Consider the following 17,321-nt stretch of genomic DNA (forward strand, 5'->3'; position numbering starts at 1 on the left):
TGTCGCATGATGCCATACAGCCCTACATAAGGTGTGCATCGGCCACTTTTACTCCCTAAAAATTGGCAAATACTCCCAAAAATTAAATTAGTAAAAATACTCCAAACAAAAAAATAGGGTAAAGATCTTGTGGCGCTGCTTCATGGATATGTTTGGAACAGTAGTGCACGTAGTACCACAGGAAGAAACTACTATTTTTACTGCCTGGTTGTAAGAAGTAAACATGTATCTCTTAATGTGCATGAATAACTAAGTGCAAATAAATTAACATTTCTGTTAAAACATATTTTTACCCGCTTATAAAACTCTCTCATTGGGAATTGGACTTATAAAATACTTCCACTTCCAAATGTTATCTGGGGCGCTGATGCCATCTTTTAACGGGACACAGTAACTGTAGGCCAGGGTGAAAAGGTCAGTCAAAGGCAGGATTATCTAAATTAACTCCATAAACGCACTGCCTAAGAGGATTCCAATATGACATAATGGCCCCAGCAGGACTGGAGATTTTGTCATAATGAAGCGTAATCCAACCTTAGTGAAATGTCCCCATGTTTCCTTCCTGCTTTCCCATCAATAGAACCTGGCCATGCCGGACTTGGCGAAGTAAGTAGAGGGGCTTTGCATCCTGTTTTCTTGGGCATGGTTTTGACATGCTTTGGCTCACAGGTTCAGAAGTCTGACTACAACTAAGCCATAGACCGGCTTGGTCTTCGCACTTCGCGCAAACTCCTAGGATTTTGATAACTATGTGATAAATGAGACTAATTGTTTTTTGTTGCTCTATTTTCTGATGTACAATCCTGCACAAATGTTGTTTGGGGGGGGGGGGGCGGGAGGGGACTGTATTTTCTTCGCCATGGCTTCAACATGCCCCATCGCACCATGCAGTGACTACATTCCTGGGATACACCCAGTGCAGCTACACTCTTCTTCCGCTACCTCTCCTTTTGGTGCTGCACCCCCTAGAATACAATTGAGTCACAAGATCAATTCAGTTCAGTTGTACACTTTTTAGATGGTGTCCACGCTATCTAATTTCTGAATATTTTCTCCCCCACACACTTAAAATAGGCTTGGGCCACTGTAGCACCCTATCCATAGAATGGATATGGTGCCTACCACCCCTTTACTGCACTGAACCTGGCCTGACGGTCCCTGCTTTCCCCCATGTTTTACAGCATCTTCCCTGCCCCCCTGACTTGGTGAGAAGTAATGTATTTCCCCAAGGTCACACAAAATATTGAAATATCATGTAAACCCCATTTATTTGCGCCCACTACCCCACCAACTTTCCTAATACTGGACTTCTCCACCCCACCCCCTCTTGCTTTGCTCGAGCAGAACCTCCTGCTAAAATATTGTCATTAAATGTGGAGGAGGCAGGGAGGAGGCGCAGGTGGGCGGCTTTGCCTCCATGCAACGGTGCTGTGCGATTGGTATGTGCAGGATATTTTGGGTTCCTGCTCCTCAGCACTCGCACCCTCTTTTGACCTCACGAGACGTGTAGCTCTCGGATGGGGGCGCACTCCTGCTTCCCTTTGGGGGTCGCCTACCTTCCCGTGACAACATCACGATCCACGTGACCCAGCGTAGGAGCTGTTTTGAGCACGCCATTCTGGCAGGCATCCAACTGTGGCGCAAAGCTCCTACTGTTAGTGTGGCTGCTGCAGATAGGATGTGAAACCTAAAGGTCAACAGTTGCAAAACTCAGGGCTGCGACGTTGGAGGGGCAGTTGTCCGATACTCTCGCTTTGAATGGGATGTCAGTGCGCCGTTGAAATGGGCATTTGATCTTTGGTTTTGTCGGCTGGGCATTGAACCTGACGGGGTCCTGGAGCTTCTGTACTTTCTCCGTGCTACCTCCCATTGATTTGTTAGTTTATTTTAACACTTGCAGGCCCATAAGCCAGTTCCTACAGCAAGGCAAATCTCTTCACCCCGTGAACATCCTTTTGAGGTGCACAATTCAATAGTGATGTTGGAATTGCCAACACCTGTTTGCAGCCAGGCAATCTGGGAGCCGAATATTACCCTGGTGGTGTCTTTTTTTCCTTAACAAAGAAACCGGTATTTCTTTATCGCTATTGAAATCTAGAATTATGTATTTTGATTGTCCACTTTGCACAGCATGTGCCCTTGTTTTTGACGTTCCAATGTGTAGAATAAGACATATGCCTTATGGTGTTTTAATCCTTTTGAGGGTGTGCATTGCTGGCTGTGGTAATTTCTCTGTTAAAAATTGACGCATGCTTGCTTTGCCTGACCTGTTTCTGTGTCCTTTTTATATGATCAGGTTCTCGTGTGAGCCCTGTTTCACAGAAAAGTCAAACAACTGATGGGCTACTATGTTTGCTGCGGTGGGAAGATTACCTGGGAGATGGGGACGGGGGTCTCAAAGACGACACAAATCGTTGAAAAATGCGTTGCATCTTGTCCACAGGTTAAACACTTCTTTATAAGCTTGCTTGATACAATTCACATGGGATTTGGATGGATGAATGGACTATCTGTGTTAGTGTTGGAGGTGCAGAGTAATAATTTGGAAACTGTAGCTGGAATCCCCACATTACTATCCAGTGTGTGATCCTGCGCAAACCACCTTTGCTTTGACCGTAGTCCACTTAAGTGTAAAAGATAAGTGCAAAAAACAGTGACCACCTTTAGAAGTAGTATATAGAAGCTAGAAACCCGCACTGGCTAAGCAACTAGTTTTGGTATAGGCACAACTGCCTGAGTCCCCATATTCTTTTGCATGGAGGGTGCACCAAGGAGATATATTTCCACAGAATGGTGTTTGAATTTTTTTTTTTATTTAGATATGGGACTGCCAACCAAAAAAAGCATCTTCTGGGTGCAAAATGAGAATTCGTTTAGGTGCCATCAGCGATATTTGGGTCTAAACAAGAGATATGCCTCCTCCGAAGGCAAGCCTTGGGGAGGGGGGGGGGCGGTGGTGGAGACAATGATTGGGATGCACATTAAGTGATGAAGGATGTCTAAGAAATGGCACAAGAAGGTCTGGCCTCTCTAAAGGATGCTTTTTAGGCATGGCAAGGGTGCATGACACGTGTTATAGAATGAAGGTGCAGGCAATATGCTTACCGTTTGTTGTTGACCAACTCAAGTCTTTCGAGTCTCCTATTTGGGAGACTGGTCCTCGTTTTACCTTTGTTAAAATTTCAGCCAACCAGTTACAAATAGTTTTTATGGAATCCATTTGATGTAATGCGAGTTTTTGGCATCTTGTACACTACCAAGGAGACATTTGACTGGACGCCCGCCTAGAAACTGCATATTGGGTTGAAATTGTGTTAGGCGGGAGGCCGACGCGCAGCAAGTGCCGGCAGATGCGGCAGTGCCCCCCCCCCTGGGGAGGGCTCTCACGGCCCGGGAGCCGGGCCGGACGAGACAGGAGCCCCAACGTTTGATGCCCAAGAGGCCACCATAGCTGCCGATCGGGCCAACACACAGCTGGACAACAACCTAGCTGTGAGTAATCAGGGAGCCTCGCACACAGGAGGTTTGGCCTCAAGACAATCTTTAAGGGTGGACGTGGAAATCCACCCATTGCCTCTCCATGAACGCCTGTCAATTCCGCAACTGGATGCCAAAAAGGATATGACACCAGCTACGAACATCGATCCACCCCCAATTGAGGATGGGGAGAATCGGGAGGACCTGAGACTCCCTGCAGTTTCCTCCCCAACAAGAGTGCACACTGCAACCATAGAGGAAGGGCTGTGCCCTAAAAAATCGAAAATAACCTTAAATAAAAAAACTTGCCTTGCTCAGCCTGGCAGACAATTCGCCCATCCTAGGAGGATGATAAACAAAGGTGACAAACCCAACATCGCGAAAAAACAGCAAGACAAACGCACAATAAGGCGAATTTTGAAACTTACGAAAAACTAACGGAAAACATTTCCTCATCACAAACCTTGACAGATTTCTTTGGGAAGCGTTGCAAAAGGAAATACGAAAACATCTTTGAAATAAGTGACAGTGAGATGTTGCAAGTAGTATTTAGTTCTGAGATTCCCTTGGTGGGAAAAACGGAATAATGGGAAGTACCTTCCCCACCCCAGAGGGCCAAAAAGCCCTAATACAAAAGGACTCTGTTAGTCCATCTGAAGTGACGGATGGAATACAGACACATACATTTCAGGCGCAACCCTGATACCACTAGTCGACTTGAACAGGTCTTCCAGTTTGGAAACTCCACATACTGTTATGGATAAAAAGCAAAAGGAGCAACATGCGGAAGATGAAATCACCAAGGAACCTAAGGAAAAAGCTGCCGCCTTGACCATTACTCCAGCTGGTCTAAGACCAGCAAAAAAGACATGCGCATAGCAATGGCATCTACTCCACTTAAGGATAGAAGACGAAGTGACCCCAATGAATCTACCACTGCAGAATCGCTTAAAAAAAAAACTGATAGACAAAGACAATGCAACACAATCTTTTAAAAATCCTTGGGTTAAATAAAAAAATAACAATTTCAACCTAATAGTTTTTTTTTATTTGACATTTCTATTTAGTATATTCTTTCCTTTTGATTATTGTATTGAAAATTGCTTTCTTTTCTTTTGTATGCAGTCAGTGACAAACCATACTCTGGTATCCCACCCATAACTTTAAAGCCGTGTTTGCACGTCTCCTGTTTATGGCATTGTAACAGGTGGGTTAGTGCACAAACCAGTAATGTGGCCTCACCAAACCCTCCAAGTAGCAGAACCATTGAGTTGAGCTTAGCCTCGCCAACATTAATCGGCACAAGCGCAACATCTCTTCTGCACACGGTGCAAAGAGGATTTCTCCACCCCAAAAATAAGCATAGACCGCCTCACCCACCCCAATGGAACTGGCCGCCTGTCCATCTTACCCTGCCCCCATGCTGAGCACTCGGAGGCTGTAAGATCTGTAAGACCACCTCCCAACAATGTAGGTATTCGGAGCTGGTGCCCCCATGCTTGCTGGCTATTTTTTTTTATACTCTTACTGCATGCAACCACTTTAATTGTTTAGAAGTAAACGCGTTCCTCGACTATCACTTGTACGCAAATGCAAGATATGCTTGTGCAAAACCAGTACTGACTTTCAGTGTTAGATATTCACCTAGCGAATAGTCTTGACTGTCTTTAGCATTAATATAAATAACTACATGGGGTCATCTACATGTGTAGTATTTAAAACACTGGCAGCTCTCAGCAATTTGAAAAGGCACAACACCAAGGTGGAGTCATGAAATTGAGGGTGTGTCCTATAATCCTTTGGGGCGGAGCTAGGGGAGGGGCTACAGTGTGCTCCACAGATATTACATTCTTTTAATACAATTTTGTTTTTCTTTTGTCCATGATATGTGCATGAACACAGTACCAGTTCCTAAATCTATCTATATCTACATGTAGTGCATTTGGGTCTGGTTGTCGGAACAGCCTGTATCCTCTAGTCGTCGGTGTCATAGAAAGATGCCATTTGTGGGAAGTTGCATGAACAATATTAAAATGCTGCCACGCTTTATAATTGGGTGTGCGAAGTGTACCCAAAGACAAAGAATGCCACAGTAAAACAGGTTCATGCTGCGAAGAGTGTCAGATTCACACAGAGGGAAGAGTGATCTGGCCAGCTGGCTGGCTGGCTGGCGAGAGTGAATGATGTAGAGGAATTGTACATGCTACATTTAATGCAAGTGGAGAGCAGTCCGTGCCCTCTTGAACGTGGAATGCCTCGTCAAATATTTGTAAAACCCAATCCCTCAACTTTACTTGTGCATACCCTGGGAAATGTTTTCATGATATTGAGGCCCCCACAACGAAGTATATACCATGAAAGAGTTGCATAGCTGCCTAGTGGGCCTCACTTTCAGACAATCTGGATTCACATATTGCATGCTGACTTTTGTATTAAGCACAGAAGGCCCTGGCCGACTGCCTTGTTTTGAAGGGGGAAAAAAAGAAAACCAAAAAAAGAAATTGAGGTTTACCTGTGGTTGCTGATGTATGACTAAGGTTTTTGTGAGGGAAGTAGCAAGGTTTTGAAAAATCCCTTAATGAAAAAGAAAATGTATGTATTGTATATTTAATATTAATGTGGGTTAGTATTTAAAGGAAAATTTGACCATATGTTACTCACTAAATCATTTTAAAAACTAAAATGTTTTTGAAAAAAGAGAGGAGAATGAAACGCAAGTGAAGATGAAATGAAGAAAGTTTGACTTCCGAAATTGTACTGCTAGAATGCATTTTAATACAGGTTCATATTTTTGTGGGGTTCAGCCCATGATTGTTTGCAGCTTGAGTTTTCCTCTGTGGGCAGCAGTAGTCTTTACCCTCGCATCCTCTGTTCCTTGATCTCATCCTCACTTGGTGAAGAGTGCTGCTCCTCCTTAGTGCTTGAGGCATCTTTTGTTGTCATGGGCCTGGAGATCCTGATGAAGCACTTCTGTTATAAATGATATCAGGTCAGTGGTGGTTGTAGATGGTTTCATTGGAGCAGCATGAATATTTTCCCTAAATGTAAGTGACTAAGAGTACCCAGGTAGCCCGAAACCATGTCTGAGTGTTCAGTATAAGTTTTACCCCAACATTATTTTTGATATCCTGGGATAAAATGGTGAATTTTTTTAAAGCATAATATGTGGTAAAAACTGTATAAAAGCCCATGCAATCTATGATCGGTTCTATGAGAAAAAAAAATCGTTGATAAAGGGCAGATTGCTAACTACAGACAGGAGCATTGAGTGACATTTCATGGTGCCTGTGCACACAATATGTGGCAGCATTGCCTTGTAAAACATGCCCATGCTGCCTGTGACCAAATATATGCCAGTGTTGCCACTGTAAAATAATTTCATGCTGCTGATCAGTAGGCAATATATGCCAGCTCTGCCACTGTAAAGCACATATTCATGATGCCTGTCTCTAACACATGCCATCAATGCCCTGTAAAGCACTTTTTCATGCTGCCTGTGCCAAAATATATGCTAGTATAACAATTTTTAAATAAACAAATTAAAAAAAATACTTAAAGATGGTGGCTAGAAGTTACTCCAGTATGCCACTGTAAATCATATTCATGATGTAGGCACTTGCATTTATGATGCTGGTGTGCAGCTCCCTCAAACCACATGTGCAAAGACTTGCACACTCTCTTTCAAACTCTCTTGTAGGCACACACGTTACAAATGATGCATGCAAGCACACATCCTTTTTCTGCCCTTTTTAAATGTACCTTTTCTATTTGATGAGCCAGTGTCCTCAGTGCCTTCAGTCGAGGCACCAGCCAGTCCACAACAGGAAGGTAGGCAGAGGAGGCTGTGACATGGGATCTACGTGATCCGACCGCGGCTGATTTTGCTGCGGCCGAAATGTTCGCATGTGAAATGTACGCACCACAAAAGGTTCTTACATTTCTGATGCAAACACGCGTTCAAAACCCCTACCTCCCCACTGCCACCCACACCCCCAACATACCCGCACCCCACTTCCCTGTCATTGCGTCGCGCTGTGTCCCTGCAGTGCCAGTTCCCTTTCACTTCCGCGATCGGGAACTGGCGCCTCGGGGTCCCTTTTTTTTCTTTTCTTTTTTGGGAGCTGCAGGGGGTTTCCCCTGCTCGCTATACTGCAAACTATAGTGAGCGTGGGCTGCAGTGGATACCCATGCAGTCTTTTTAATATACTTGCTTACAATGCTATGCTACCACCAAAGGTTTGAACTTTTTGTTTTCGAACCTCTGGTAGTAGCATTTTCAGATTATTTATTTATTTTTACGGTCGGTCCTTTTTGTTTTCGGTCCGATCGTACAATTCCATGACTGACGTGGGACTTGGTTGAGGGGAATGACATCTACGTCAAGTCCATGAAGGTTTTTAGGTGCAGATGGTATTGGGCATTTGCAGAAAGTAAATGGACACAAATGTAAAGAGTTGGCAATTCAAGTTCAACGTCCTAACATGTTAACAATCGTTGCTCTCCTCTACTTTCCAGCCCCAGGGAAAGTAAAGGGCCGGGAGATTGACAAGGAGCATGTTGTGAAGCACTCCGCTGACCATGCTTGGGTTGCATCATTGTAGTGCGCAAAAGCGCTACACAAGGCCCAATAACCTAAAATAATTGCAAAGCACAGCACTCATTCTACTGGGGGGAAGAGTAGGGTTCTGCCGGGTCCAAGCTAGTCTGATTTGCAGCAGCAGAGGAGGAAATTAATTTTAATTCTCGTGCAGTCTGCCCCCTGCACAAGAATCTCTGGTGACCTCTGTTGAATGCGAGTGAATTTATATATCCACCTATTAAATCAAATAACTTGTAGCACTGCTCCTGCCACAGTTACCAAGACCCAATTCTAGGTGACCGCATTCAGCAGCCGCTAACAGAGGAGCATGAGGATATGATTTCTGACCTAAAAACATAAAATCTGCCCAGTTGTGTAAAAGGCTTTTTTATGAAAGTCATCAACGTAATCTCTTCTGGGGATTCCCAATGGTTGCAAAAAACAGTATGGGCTAATTTTCCATGTCCTAGAACAGTGAAGTGAGGCAAAAAACCAAGACTTGAGGCTTTTATGCCTCACTTTGTCTGCAAAATGTGACATGTCCTGATTCAGTAGATTGGGAGACCTATGTTTCCTCCTCGTTTCCCGCCTGCAAAACAGTTCGGTTTTATGCCAGTACAAGGTTTTCGTGCCAAATTAAAACCAGTGGATTTCTGTAGAATGTGTCTGTTTTTAGCACCTCCATAAATTGTAGTCAACATTTACACTTTTTAAAAATGGAATGCAAAAGCGAGGCGTAACTCATTTTACACTTCACTTTTGCGTTCTGCTTCACAAAAGTTGAAAATCTGATGAAGAGAACCTATGAGAGTACTAATATTGGCGGTTACCTGCATGCAATTTACGCTTTATACAAAATGTAGCCCAATGAGATTATATAATTTGCCCAAGATCACATACATTGTTTAAGCTCTGACATGTAGGCACGTGGCCACATTTCTTCTGAACTCTAGATGGTACGAATATTACATTTTTGGGTTTCTGTAACTGCGCAACTACTGTTACAGAGATTTCTTTCAAAGTGCCCAAATCATCAATTTGACAATATAAAAATCCTTATTAAACAAAACGGTCAGGTTTGCAGCTTTATTTTTCTGAATGGAAGACTACAAACACCAGAGCGCAAAGTGTTGAAAGCCTGAAAAAATTCAGTTTTATAGCAGACATCCTTGGTAATCTCACAGTGGGATCTCTCCACAGGAAATCGGAGGGCACTTTTCCGGAATTATGTTGATGCATTGAAGACTACAGAGAATGCCCCAGCCAGGAGAAAGGTGATGTTACTCCGTACAGGGTGGGTGCGGAGGAGAGCCCGGGCAGCAGGTCAGCAGGGTTGAGTGAAGTTACCCCACTTAACAGGGTGGGGGGGGGGGGATTTAACACAGTGTTTGAAAGTAGGCACAATGTGGTTGACTAAGCACTTTGGAGCCAAAGAAAATGTTGTTCTACATAAGATAATATTCTTTAGAGGGGTCCAAGTGCATAATAGTCAGCAGATGATTACACAATAAGGCTCCCCTAATTAGCTGTTGACTGCAATTTCAAGGACCAAGTTGACAAAAAAGATTTTAGCAATGTGTGGCCCACACGACCAAGATCAAAATCCAAGAAGCGTACAACATCACAAATGCGTGCCCTTAGAAGTAGTACTGACATGTCATAGTGCAGCGGAGAAGACTCCAAATGAGCATGGAGGAAACCGCTGGGCCACCGCAGGCTGCCCAGAAACCAGCACAGTACTCTGCAAAACCGCCACAGGCTAAGGACTGAGGGGGAAGGCGACTAGTAGGCCAAGTGTAAAGAGTGATGCAAGAAGTGGTTTTCGATGCGACCGTGAACTCCACTTCAGCAACGATTGTGACATCGATTTCGGTTTGGGTTTTGTGCTAACGTACATTTTTTTTGTTTGTTTTAGAGCTCAGTGGAAAGTAGCAGCAGGTAGACCTCGTGAGTGATTTACACAAGTGCGCTGTGTAGTTGACGTATTCCAGAGCAAATAAGCAATAAGCGTGCTGCGCCTAAAATCGCATTGCGTTCTTTACCATCACTGGTTTCTGAACGTTTAAATGCACCTGATCTAGGTTTCATTTAGAAACCCTTGCATGGTCAGAGGCGCAGAGGATCTGGAGAACCGCTAGTGCTTTTTAAATGTGCTCCACCACATACACGACACGTTGGAGCAGACACTCGCACCCATATTACACCCCTGCGGAATCGTTTCGGGTTAAGCGTGTGTATAGTCTCATTCGAGGTTAACTAATCCACAGCAGGGGAATTGAGTAATCTCTTGAGCAAGAAGGAAATGTGTAGTTAAAGTAAAGTGCGATTCTTTCTGTTCTTCATGATTACTTTCAGGGGTGTCTAAATCCCGGCCCCGAATACTGACGGCTTTCAGGATATCCCTCATTAATATGCGAGAGTCACATGCATCCATTACAAAACATTGTATGCACATTTCTCACAAATATTAAGGGATATCCTGAAAGGTTTCCAGCCCACAGTTCCACAACCCTGTGCATGTACTCCCCTGGCACTGGATCTTGGCTGGAGGGAAGCAGGCGTGCAGCCTGTAGGTGTCAGGTTTGTAGAGTATACCTAGGCAAATAATCCCCCAAGATCGTGGGCTTTAAGGGAAGGGGGTAATGCAGGAGCAATGTACAATATCGCTTGCAGAGCGTTCCATAAATGAGTATCAGTGATCTTTACATTCAACGTATGCTTTAATGATCTACCTATATGTCGTTGTGTATGCATTTAACAGGATTTGTAGCAGCTTTTAAAAGCCTCTGTTACTTTGCAAACCCCTGTATCGGCAGTGGCACTTTATCAAACAAACTTAGACACGTTTTAATACGAAGAATTAAAATCTGTAACTGCTTTTCATTTTCCTACAAAAAGTAATCAAACTCCTTATCGCGTGTTATTTTTTTTTTTCCTTCTACTTTCAGCCCAGTGTTTTAATTGTAAGTTACAAAGAATCTGCTAAAGCTGCTTTACAGTTTGGACCTTACAAACAAGCAGAATGGAGGCCGGATAGCACAATGATCGTTGTGGCGGTAAGTGCTTATGCTTTTCATTTAATTTCAACTGTGAAATTCTATATTTTTACTGCTTTCTAAAAGCGCACTTTCCTAGCCTGCGAACTGCTCATTTCGCCCTCTGTTGGCTACCACGTGTTGTGTCACTTTGTCTCAAAAGATGAGTGGTACATAGATAGCAGGAGGCAAAATTGCAACTGGGCCTCCCTGTGGCCTCCTACTGCACATAATACCACTATTGTGCAAGTGATGGATTTGTAAGATTGTTCCAGCTATTGGAAAAATGCTCATTTCAAATGATTGTAATGCCAGAAGTAAATTTATATAATTTCATATAAATGTTGGTAGAGTCTGTGGATGGGTTGGGAAGGCAGCATCCCTTCCAAGGAACACCCTAATAACCAAGTAGCACGTTTTTATTTTTCTTCAGACATTGGATATTTTGTACCAGGCACTGGGCATGATAGAATTCATATAGGATCAGCCCTTAAATGCCCACTCCCCATCCTACTGCTTGTGGGTGGGAGGGGGGGGGGGTTCCAATGATTTTGCAAATGATCCCTAAAGGCTGGCATAGAATATATTCCCCCCCTTTCCAGAATATGAATTTATAGTACTTCTCTGCGTTTTCTTCTGAAGCTATTAGTTGAGGAAATGGCAAACATGTTCAGGGTTATTAACCAAATTCCCCATGTAGTCTCATTTTTTAAAATACATTTTTTTTAATTTAAACTTCCCTTTACCAACCGGTATTCGTAACTGCAACTCAGTGTTTATTGCTGAATGAAGTACACAAGTTCTGATAAATGTTGCCTGTTGCCAACTCTCCAGTGTAAGTGTTATGACAGAAACCTTTAGTCTCTGGTTCCCTCTGGCCCTCCACTTTCCATTTAATGTTTGGAATGCTCCACTTAGCAGTCAATTTTCAGCAATTAATAAAACCGTGTTTTGCCCCATTTGTAATGGAGAATAATTAATGGTTTTGGACCCCTGCTGCCTGATCATACGATTTTATGCCCTTGCGTGAATATTTCTGCTGTTCATCTCATAGCTTTACTTCAAATCTCTCCTACTTGAGTTTGAGCAAGGAAATTGGCATCATCTCGCGTGCTGCTCTATTTCCTGCATTTAGTCACCTCTCAACCTCTTCTAGTGGCTTGGGCATTTGCACTTGTTCATGGAACCTGCATATAGAGGAAGGAGCTTGTGTCTGGGAATCCAGGGGTCTGCAACATACTGTAAATGAAAGTCATTGCAAGGCGTACTGTCTGGTCCTGATAATAGGATGCTTGGTTATTACCCTCTCGACCCTACGAATGGGAGGTTGTTTGGAATGCATACAAGGCTTCTGTTTTACTTTAGGGCCAGAATGATGTGTAAATTAGGCTTGACTTGCGTAACGCCCTTTGATAATTATTCGGTCTTAGAAAGCTTTTTTGTTTACATTTTTAGAAGAACATGCTTTTTGTGATGTTTGCTGCCAGAGCAAATATGTAATCTTTCCTGCTTGGCTCTTTTTGTTGTTGTTGAAGGAATTAGTCCTTAGTGGAGGCCCCTTCGCCCCCCCCCACCTCCAAAATATAGTGAGCAACAGTTATCAACTACTCTTAGTATGTTCCGGGCCATCACTTCTGAGGTAATGGTGATCTGTGCAGTTTTTAATTATGCAGTATGTATATTTTTTTTAACAAGAATTACTATGGCTTTACTTCTGGCTCGGAGTTCACGACCATTTTAAACTCAGACATTATGCAGACATTAAATAACTCTTCATATTTATGTATTTACACCAGAAGAGAATGTGAAACTGTTCGTCCAGTTTTCTCATGTATGTGAACCTATGTGAACATTGCTTATTATAGCAGTCCCTTATAACCTCCACCTTGTGGCAGTGTGTGCAGAAGAGGATCTGGTCTTCTCTTCTCGGTAAAAGTGACATTTCTGCCAGATTTGGAAAGCCCATCAATTGACTTTTTTCATCACACTTGATGCTGAAATCCTCCAACCTCTAAGCGCTGGACTTGAGATCAACCCTTATGTTGAACACCATCGTCTTGTTCCCAAGGCAACTGTATTGCCCTTGAGCTATTCAACTGGCCTTTGTTGGCATGTATTCATCTGCTGCCTGTGGTCGGGTTTTAATTTGTTTGGATTGTATTCCTTGAAGGAATTTCGGAGATGTTGCCATTGCTCCTGGACGTGAGTGTTTGCCTTTGATGTGAAGAATTTGCCACCAGTAAGAGATTTCCTCCCGTTGCTTCGTTGCAAGTACTTTGAACTAGACGAACATGGCTTACTCGTTACTTTGACGACTTGTTTTCTTGATGGAATCGATGTAGCCCTAGATTATTTTTAGTCCAGTCGTCTAGATCAGAGCGGCTAATCAGTCACTTCACCTGGTCCATCTTTTATTGATTTTAATGTGTCATTGCAATCTGTTAGCTGTTGGTCTCACCTGTGGTCGTCTCATATTGCTCCATATCTTTACATGGAAAAACTGTATAACAGGTTTACCTCTAGAAGTGGTGCCGATCCTTCAGGGGTAAAACCCCTTTGAAATTGGAGCAGGCAGCAGGGCACAGGCTTAAGCAGGGACACGGGCGAGAATGTGTCTGGAAGGTGGAAGCATTGAAACTGAAGCAACAACAAAAGGCAGGAGGGGAAGGAAAATCAACAGGAAGGCAGATGGTACACCTACATTCCGTTCCCTTCCTCCATAGTTGTGGGATATTCCGTCCTTTGGGACGGGACCGCAGCACTTTTTGATGGCATCAAGAAAGATTTTGAAACATTTGTACACAGACCAGCGTATGTGGCTTTAGCCCTGCCTTTCTGAGTCCCGCCCATGGCATAGCCCTTCCTGTCCTTTTCTCCGCGGAGTCTGGATTGTCTTCCCTGCTTTTGTCCTTCAATTTTGTCTTCCTGCCCCAGTACCACTTTGTATTCTTTTCCTATGCCAGAGGTTAAGGTATGCCAGAGGTTAAGGGTTACCCCTCATATACTTCCTACAAGCATCACTATGTGGCAGCAGACCCTCGCATCCTTTGCCTAGAGTGTCTGGGCCCAGACCATCGTTGGGATGCGTGCTTCTACTGCGACTCCCTCTCAGTCCAAGCACTAGAAAGAAGTCTTCTTGGGCGGGAAGAGGTCTTCCACAGCTTTCATCCGGTACACCTCTGAAATTTCACTGAAGAAAAGGGAAGTTGCCTGGTAAGTAGCCTTCTTTTCAGGGCCCCCTTCGGGGTGATTCCATCCTGGAGTCGTACAGGCTCTAGCGTCACTAGGGTTTGCCCTGAGGAATCCCCAATCGGGGGCTTAAATTGAATACCGGCATTTCCTCTGAGGTTCCCCCTCTGGGGATTAAAGGTACCAGAGTCTCTCATGGGTCAACCGAAAGGGGCTAAAAAAAAGCACCAGCAAGGCCGAGGATCTCCTGTTCCAGGGCTAATAAGACCGGATTAAGTTCTGAGGTTACCCACACAGGGGCTGAACATACTACTGGCCAGAGTGAGGGAGCTCATAGGATGGAGAAGCGTCCAAAGTCCTTATTTACCGGCTCAGCTGAGAAACCCTCAGGAGGGCTAAAAGATCAATTCAAAGCTCTTAAAATAACTGCCAAATACACAATGGCCTCCGACAGACCTACGACGCATGTCACCAGAGTATCTCAAAATGGTGCATCAACCAGTGTTGATGATGTCCACCATTTCAACGTCCTCTTCGTGCTTGGCCATTTTGCCAATGCCCTCATCGGCGTCTGGTATGTATCACGGGACTAAAACTTTGCCGTCTGCATTGGGGTGGGGGGCTTTTGGGGGGACGGAATTGGAGAATGCCTCTCCCACCAATGTTATTGCTTCATCAGACATCGGCTCCGCTGCACTATGTGGACCCATGGATGGGGGGGGGGGGGGGGTTGGGGGACCCTCTTGGCAACCAGTCTCAATTGACTCATAAAGGCACAGTCCACTTGATCGTCCGCACCCTAATCCACAGCTGAGACCGTCTTCAGAGGAGGCATTCTTCAGCCATTTCCTAAACCTGATACACTCCGACCCTACAAAAGCATACTTTAAGGACCTCTTCAGGGAAATGTTCCCCAGATCACCGGAGCCTCCTCACCAAGGAAGGTTCCTCCTCCCAGGCCAGTGGAAATGCCTCCTTCCCCTAGCCCCATCCAGCCGCGCGGCTGCCGAAGCCAAAGGCGCCTGAGCTAGTGCTCACTGTTCCACTATCCACACTGCCTCTTGATCCTGACAAAAGGGAAGTGCAGGATGTCCACAAAGAGGATTCGCCTTCTTCCATCAGGGAGTTTCATGACAGGGTCCTGGATTTTATGGCTTTTTTGGACATTCCAACTCTTGATCCTCCAGTGCTGAAGACAAGGGTTCCATCAGGGGCCCTTAAATTGAAGACTCGGGAAGGATCTGGCATTTTCCTTCAGAACATTTTGGCAGAGGCCTGCAGGGTGTGGAAAAACCACATAGGGCCAGCACGTAAACAAAAGGATAGACGCTTGTTACAAGCAGCAGGCATCTGAAGAAATTCCCCTGGCTAATTGCCCCTTTTTGTTTTCCATTGTCGCTATGGCAACACTCCAGTGCAAGTATTCGTCGTCCTCTGCCTCCCATGACTTGTGTAAAGGAGGATAAGGTTTTGGAAGGGGTGTAGGGAAGAAAGTGTTTGCTAAGTCGCCACTTCAGCTTTGTCAGGCAAATGTGGAAGCAGTACTGGCTTCAGTTAATCAAAAATTATGGAGGGAGCTTTTGGAATTTGACCAGTTAATTTCCCATGACTTACTTGAATATTTCAAGACCGGCTTGTCCTGGCTCAGGATCTGCTAGATGCCGCCATGCATGTTGGTACTTCCCAAATGCGGCCTTATGATCAGCATTGACTGCAAAGACTCGTCATCCAGACAGTTCACTGAATGGACTCTGGCACCGAGCGGACCTCGTTGAAAGCAGCAGAGGCAGAGTGGCTGTTTTTTCTCTCCCTCCTCTGCTTCCACAGCCAGATCCAGTTCCCTCTCCTCCGATTTAATTAAATAAATAAATACATTTTTTTAAAAAGAAATGATGGTATGGAATGGTCCTATACAACTCTAGTGGGGTTGCATCTCCTTTCACTCCCACCACCCCCATGCCCCCGGCAATTCATCCATCCCATCCTCCCCTACATTGGATGGGGTCACCCTTTCTCTGCACCAATGATCAGAAGCTCCTCGACTTGAGGGTGGTAGAAGAGCGTGGGTTTCTATTCCTGCAGTTTTAGTGTCCAGGCTGGCATGCGCACTATTTGGGACCATTTCGATTTTAATCTTCACATCCCCCAAGAAGGATTCAAGATGATACACCCATGCAGACCCCTTCCTCCTTTTTAGGCGCAATTGACTCTGCATGGTAGATCTTAAGGAGGCGTACCTGCATGCACCAATGTGGCCCAAACACCGCAAATACCTCTGACTTTTGGTAGGGGCGAACATTTTCAATAAAGAGTCCTCCCCTTCGGGTTGAGTTCCATGCTGAGTTTTTACAAAGATGGTTGTGTTAGCAGCGTTCCTCAGGCTTCAAGGAATCAATGTCGATTACTGTCTCCATATAGCAGTGGCACACATGCGGTTACTACTCTAGCTGTTGTTCAAGCTGGGACTGTCAATGAACTGTAGAAAATCAATCACTGATTTGCAGGACCCGATTGTCTTGGCTTTTCGATGGAACCAAGTCCGTGCCAAGGTTTTTCTGACCAGAGACAGGATGAGGGATTTAACGCATACATGCTGCCTTGTCCTCGCTTCTACCCACAGGTCGGCGTGGTGGTTTCAGAGGCTCCTGGGTCTAATGGCCTCCTGAATATTAGTCTTCCCTCTGGCGAGGTTGAAAATGAGACGCACAGTTAACACTCAGACAAAGCTGGTCCGAGGCAACGGATCCACACTTTCAATTAATTTATCTCTCTGGAAATGACAGCTGACCTCCATTGGTGGTCTGACTTCCCCAATCTTTCAGTGTGGATGCCATTCTTGGATCTGTCTCCTTGGGTTATGTATACAGATTCTTCCCTGGGGGTGCAACGTTGGACCACTTGGAGGTTTTTGACCCATGGTCTGCCCTGGAAAGGGATCACCACATCCACTGCCCCTGAGCAACCTCTACAGGGCAAAAGAGACGCACCCATGTGCCACTGGTAGTCACATGCAATCCAGATCTGGAAGCCCTACGCAAGAT

The 17,321-nt window shown here is 44.7% G+C and overlaps 1 protein-coding gene across 1 annotated transcript in view; it reads left to right on the forward strand.

The window, feature by feature from the left end:
* Window positions 1-17,321, forward strand: part of RIC1 (RIC1 homolog, RAB6A GEF complex partner 1) — a 1,165,874-nt gene that overhangs the window by 138,744 nt on the left and 1,009,809 nt on the right. Inside the window, exon 2 of the mRNA XM_069626020.1 lies at window positions 11,005-11,112. Coding sequence (XP_069482121.1) covers window positions 11,005-11,112 — 108 coding nt within the window. The remainder of the gene's footprint in view (window positions 1-11,004; window positions 11,113-17,321) is intronic.

This window comes from Ambystoma mexicanum, chromosome 6p, assembly GCF_040938575.1.
Source record: "Ambystoma mexicanum isolate Mex_15411 chromosome 6p, UKY_AmexF1_1, whole genome shotgun sequence".
Lineage (NCBI taxonomy): Eukaryota > Metazoa > Chordata > Amphibia > Caudata > Ambystomatidae > Ambystoma > Ambystoma mexicanum.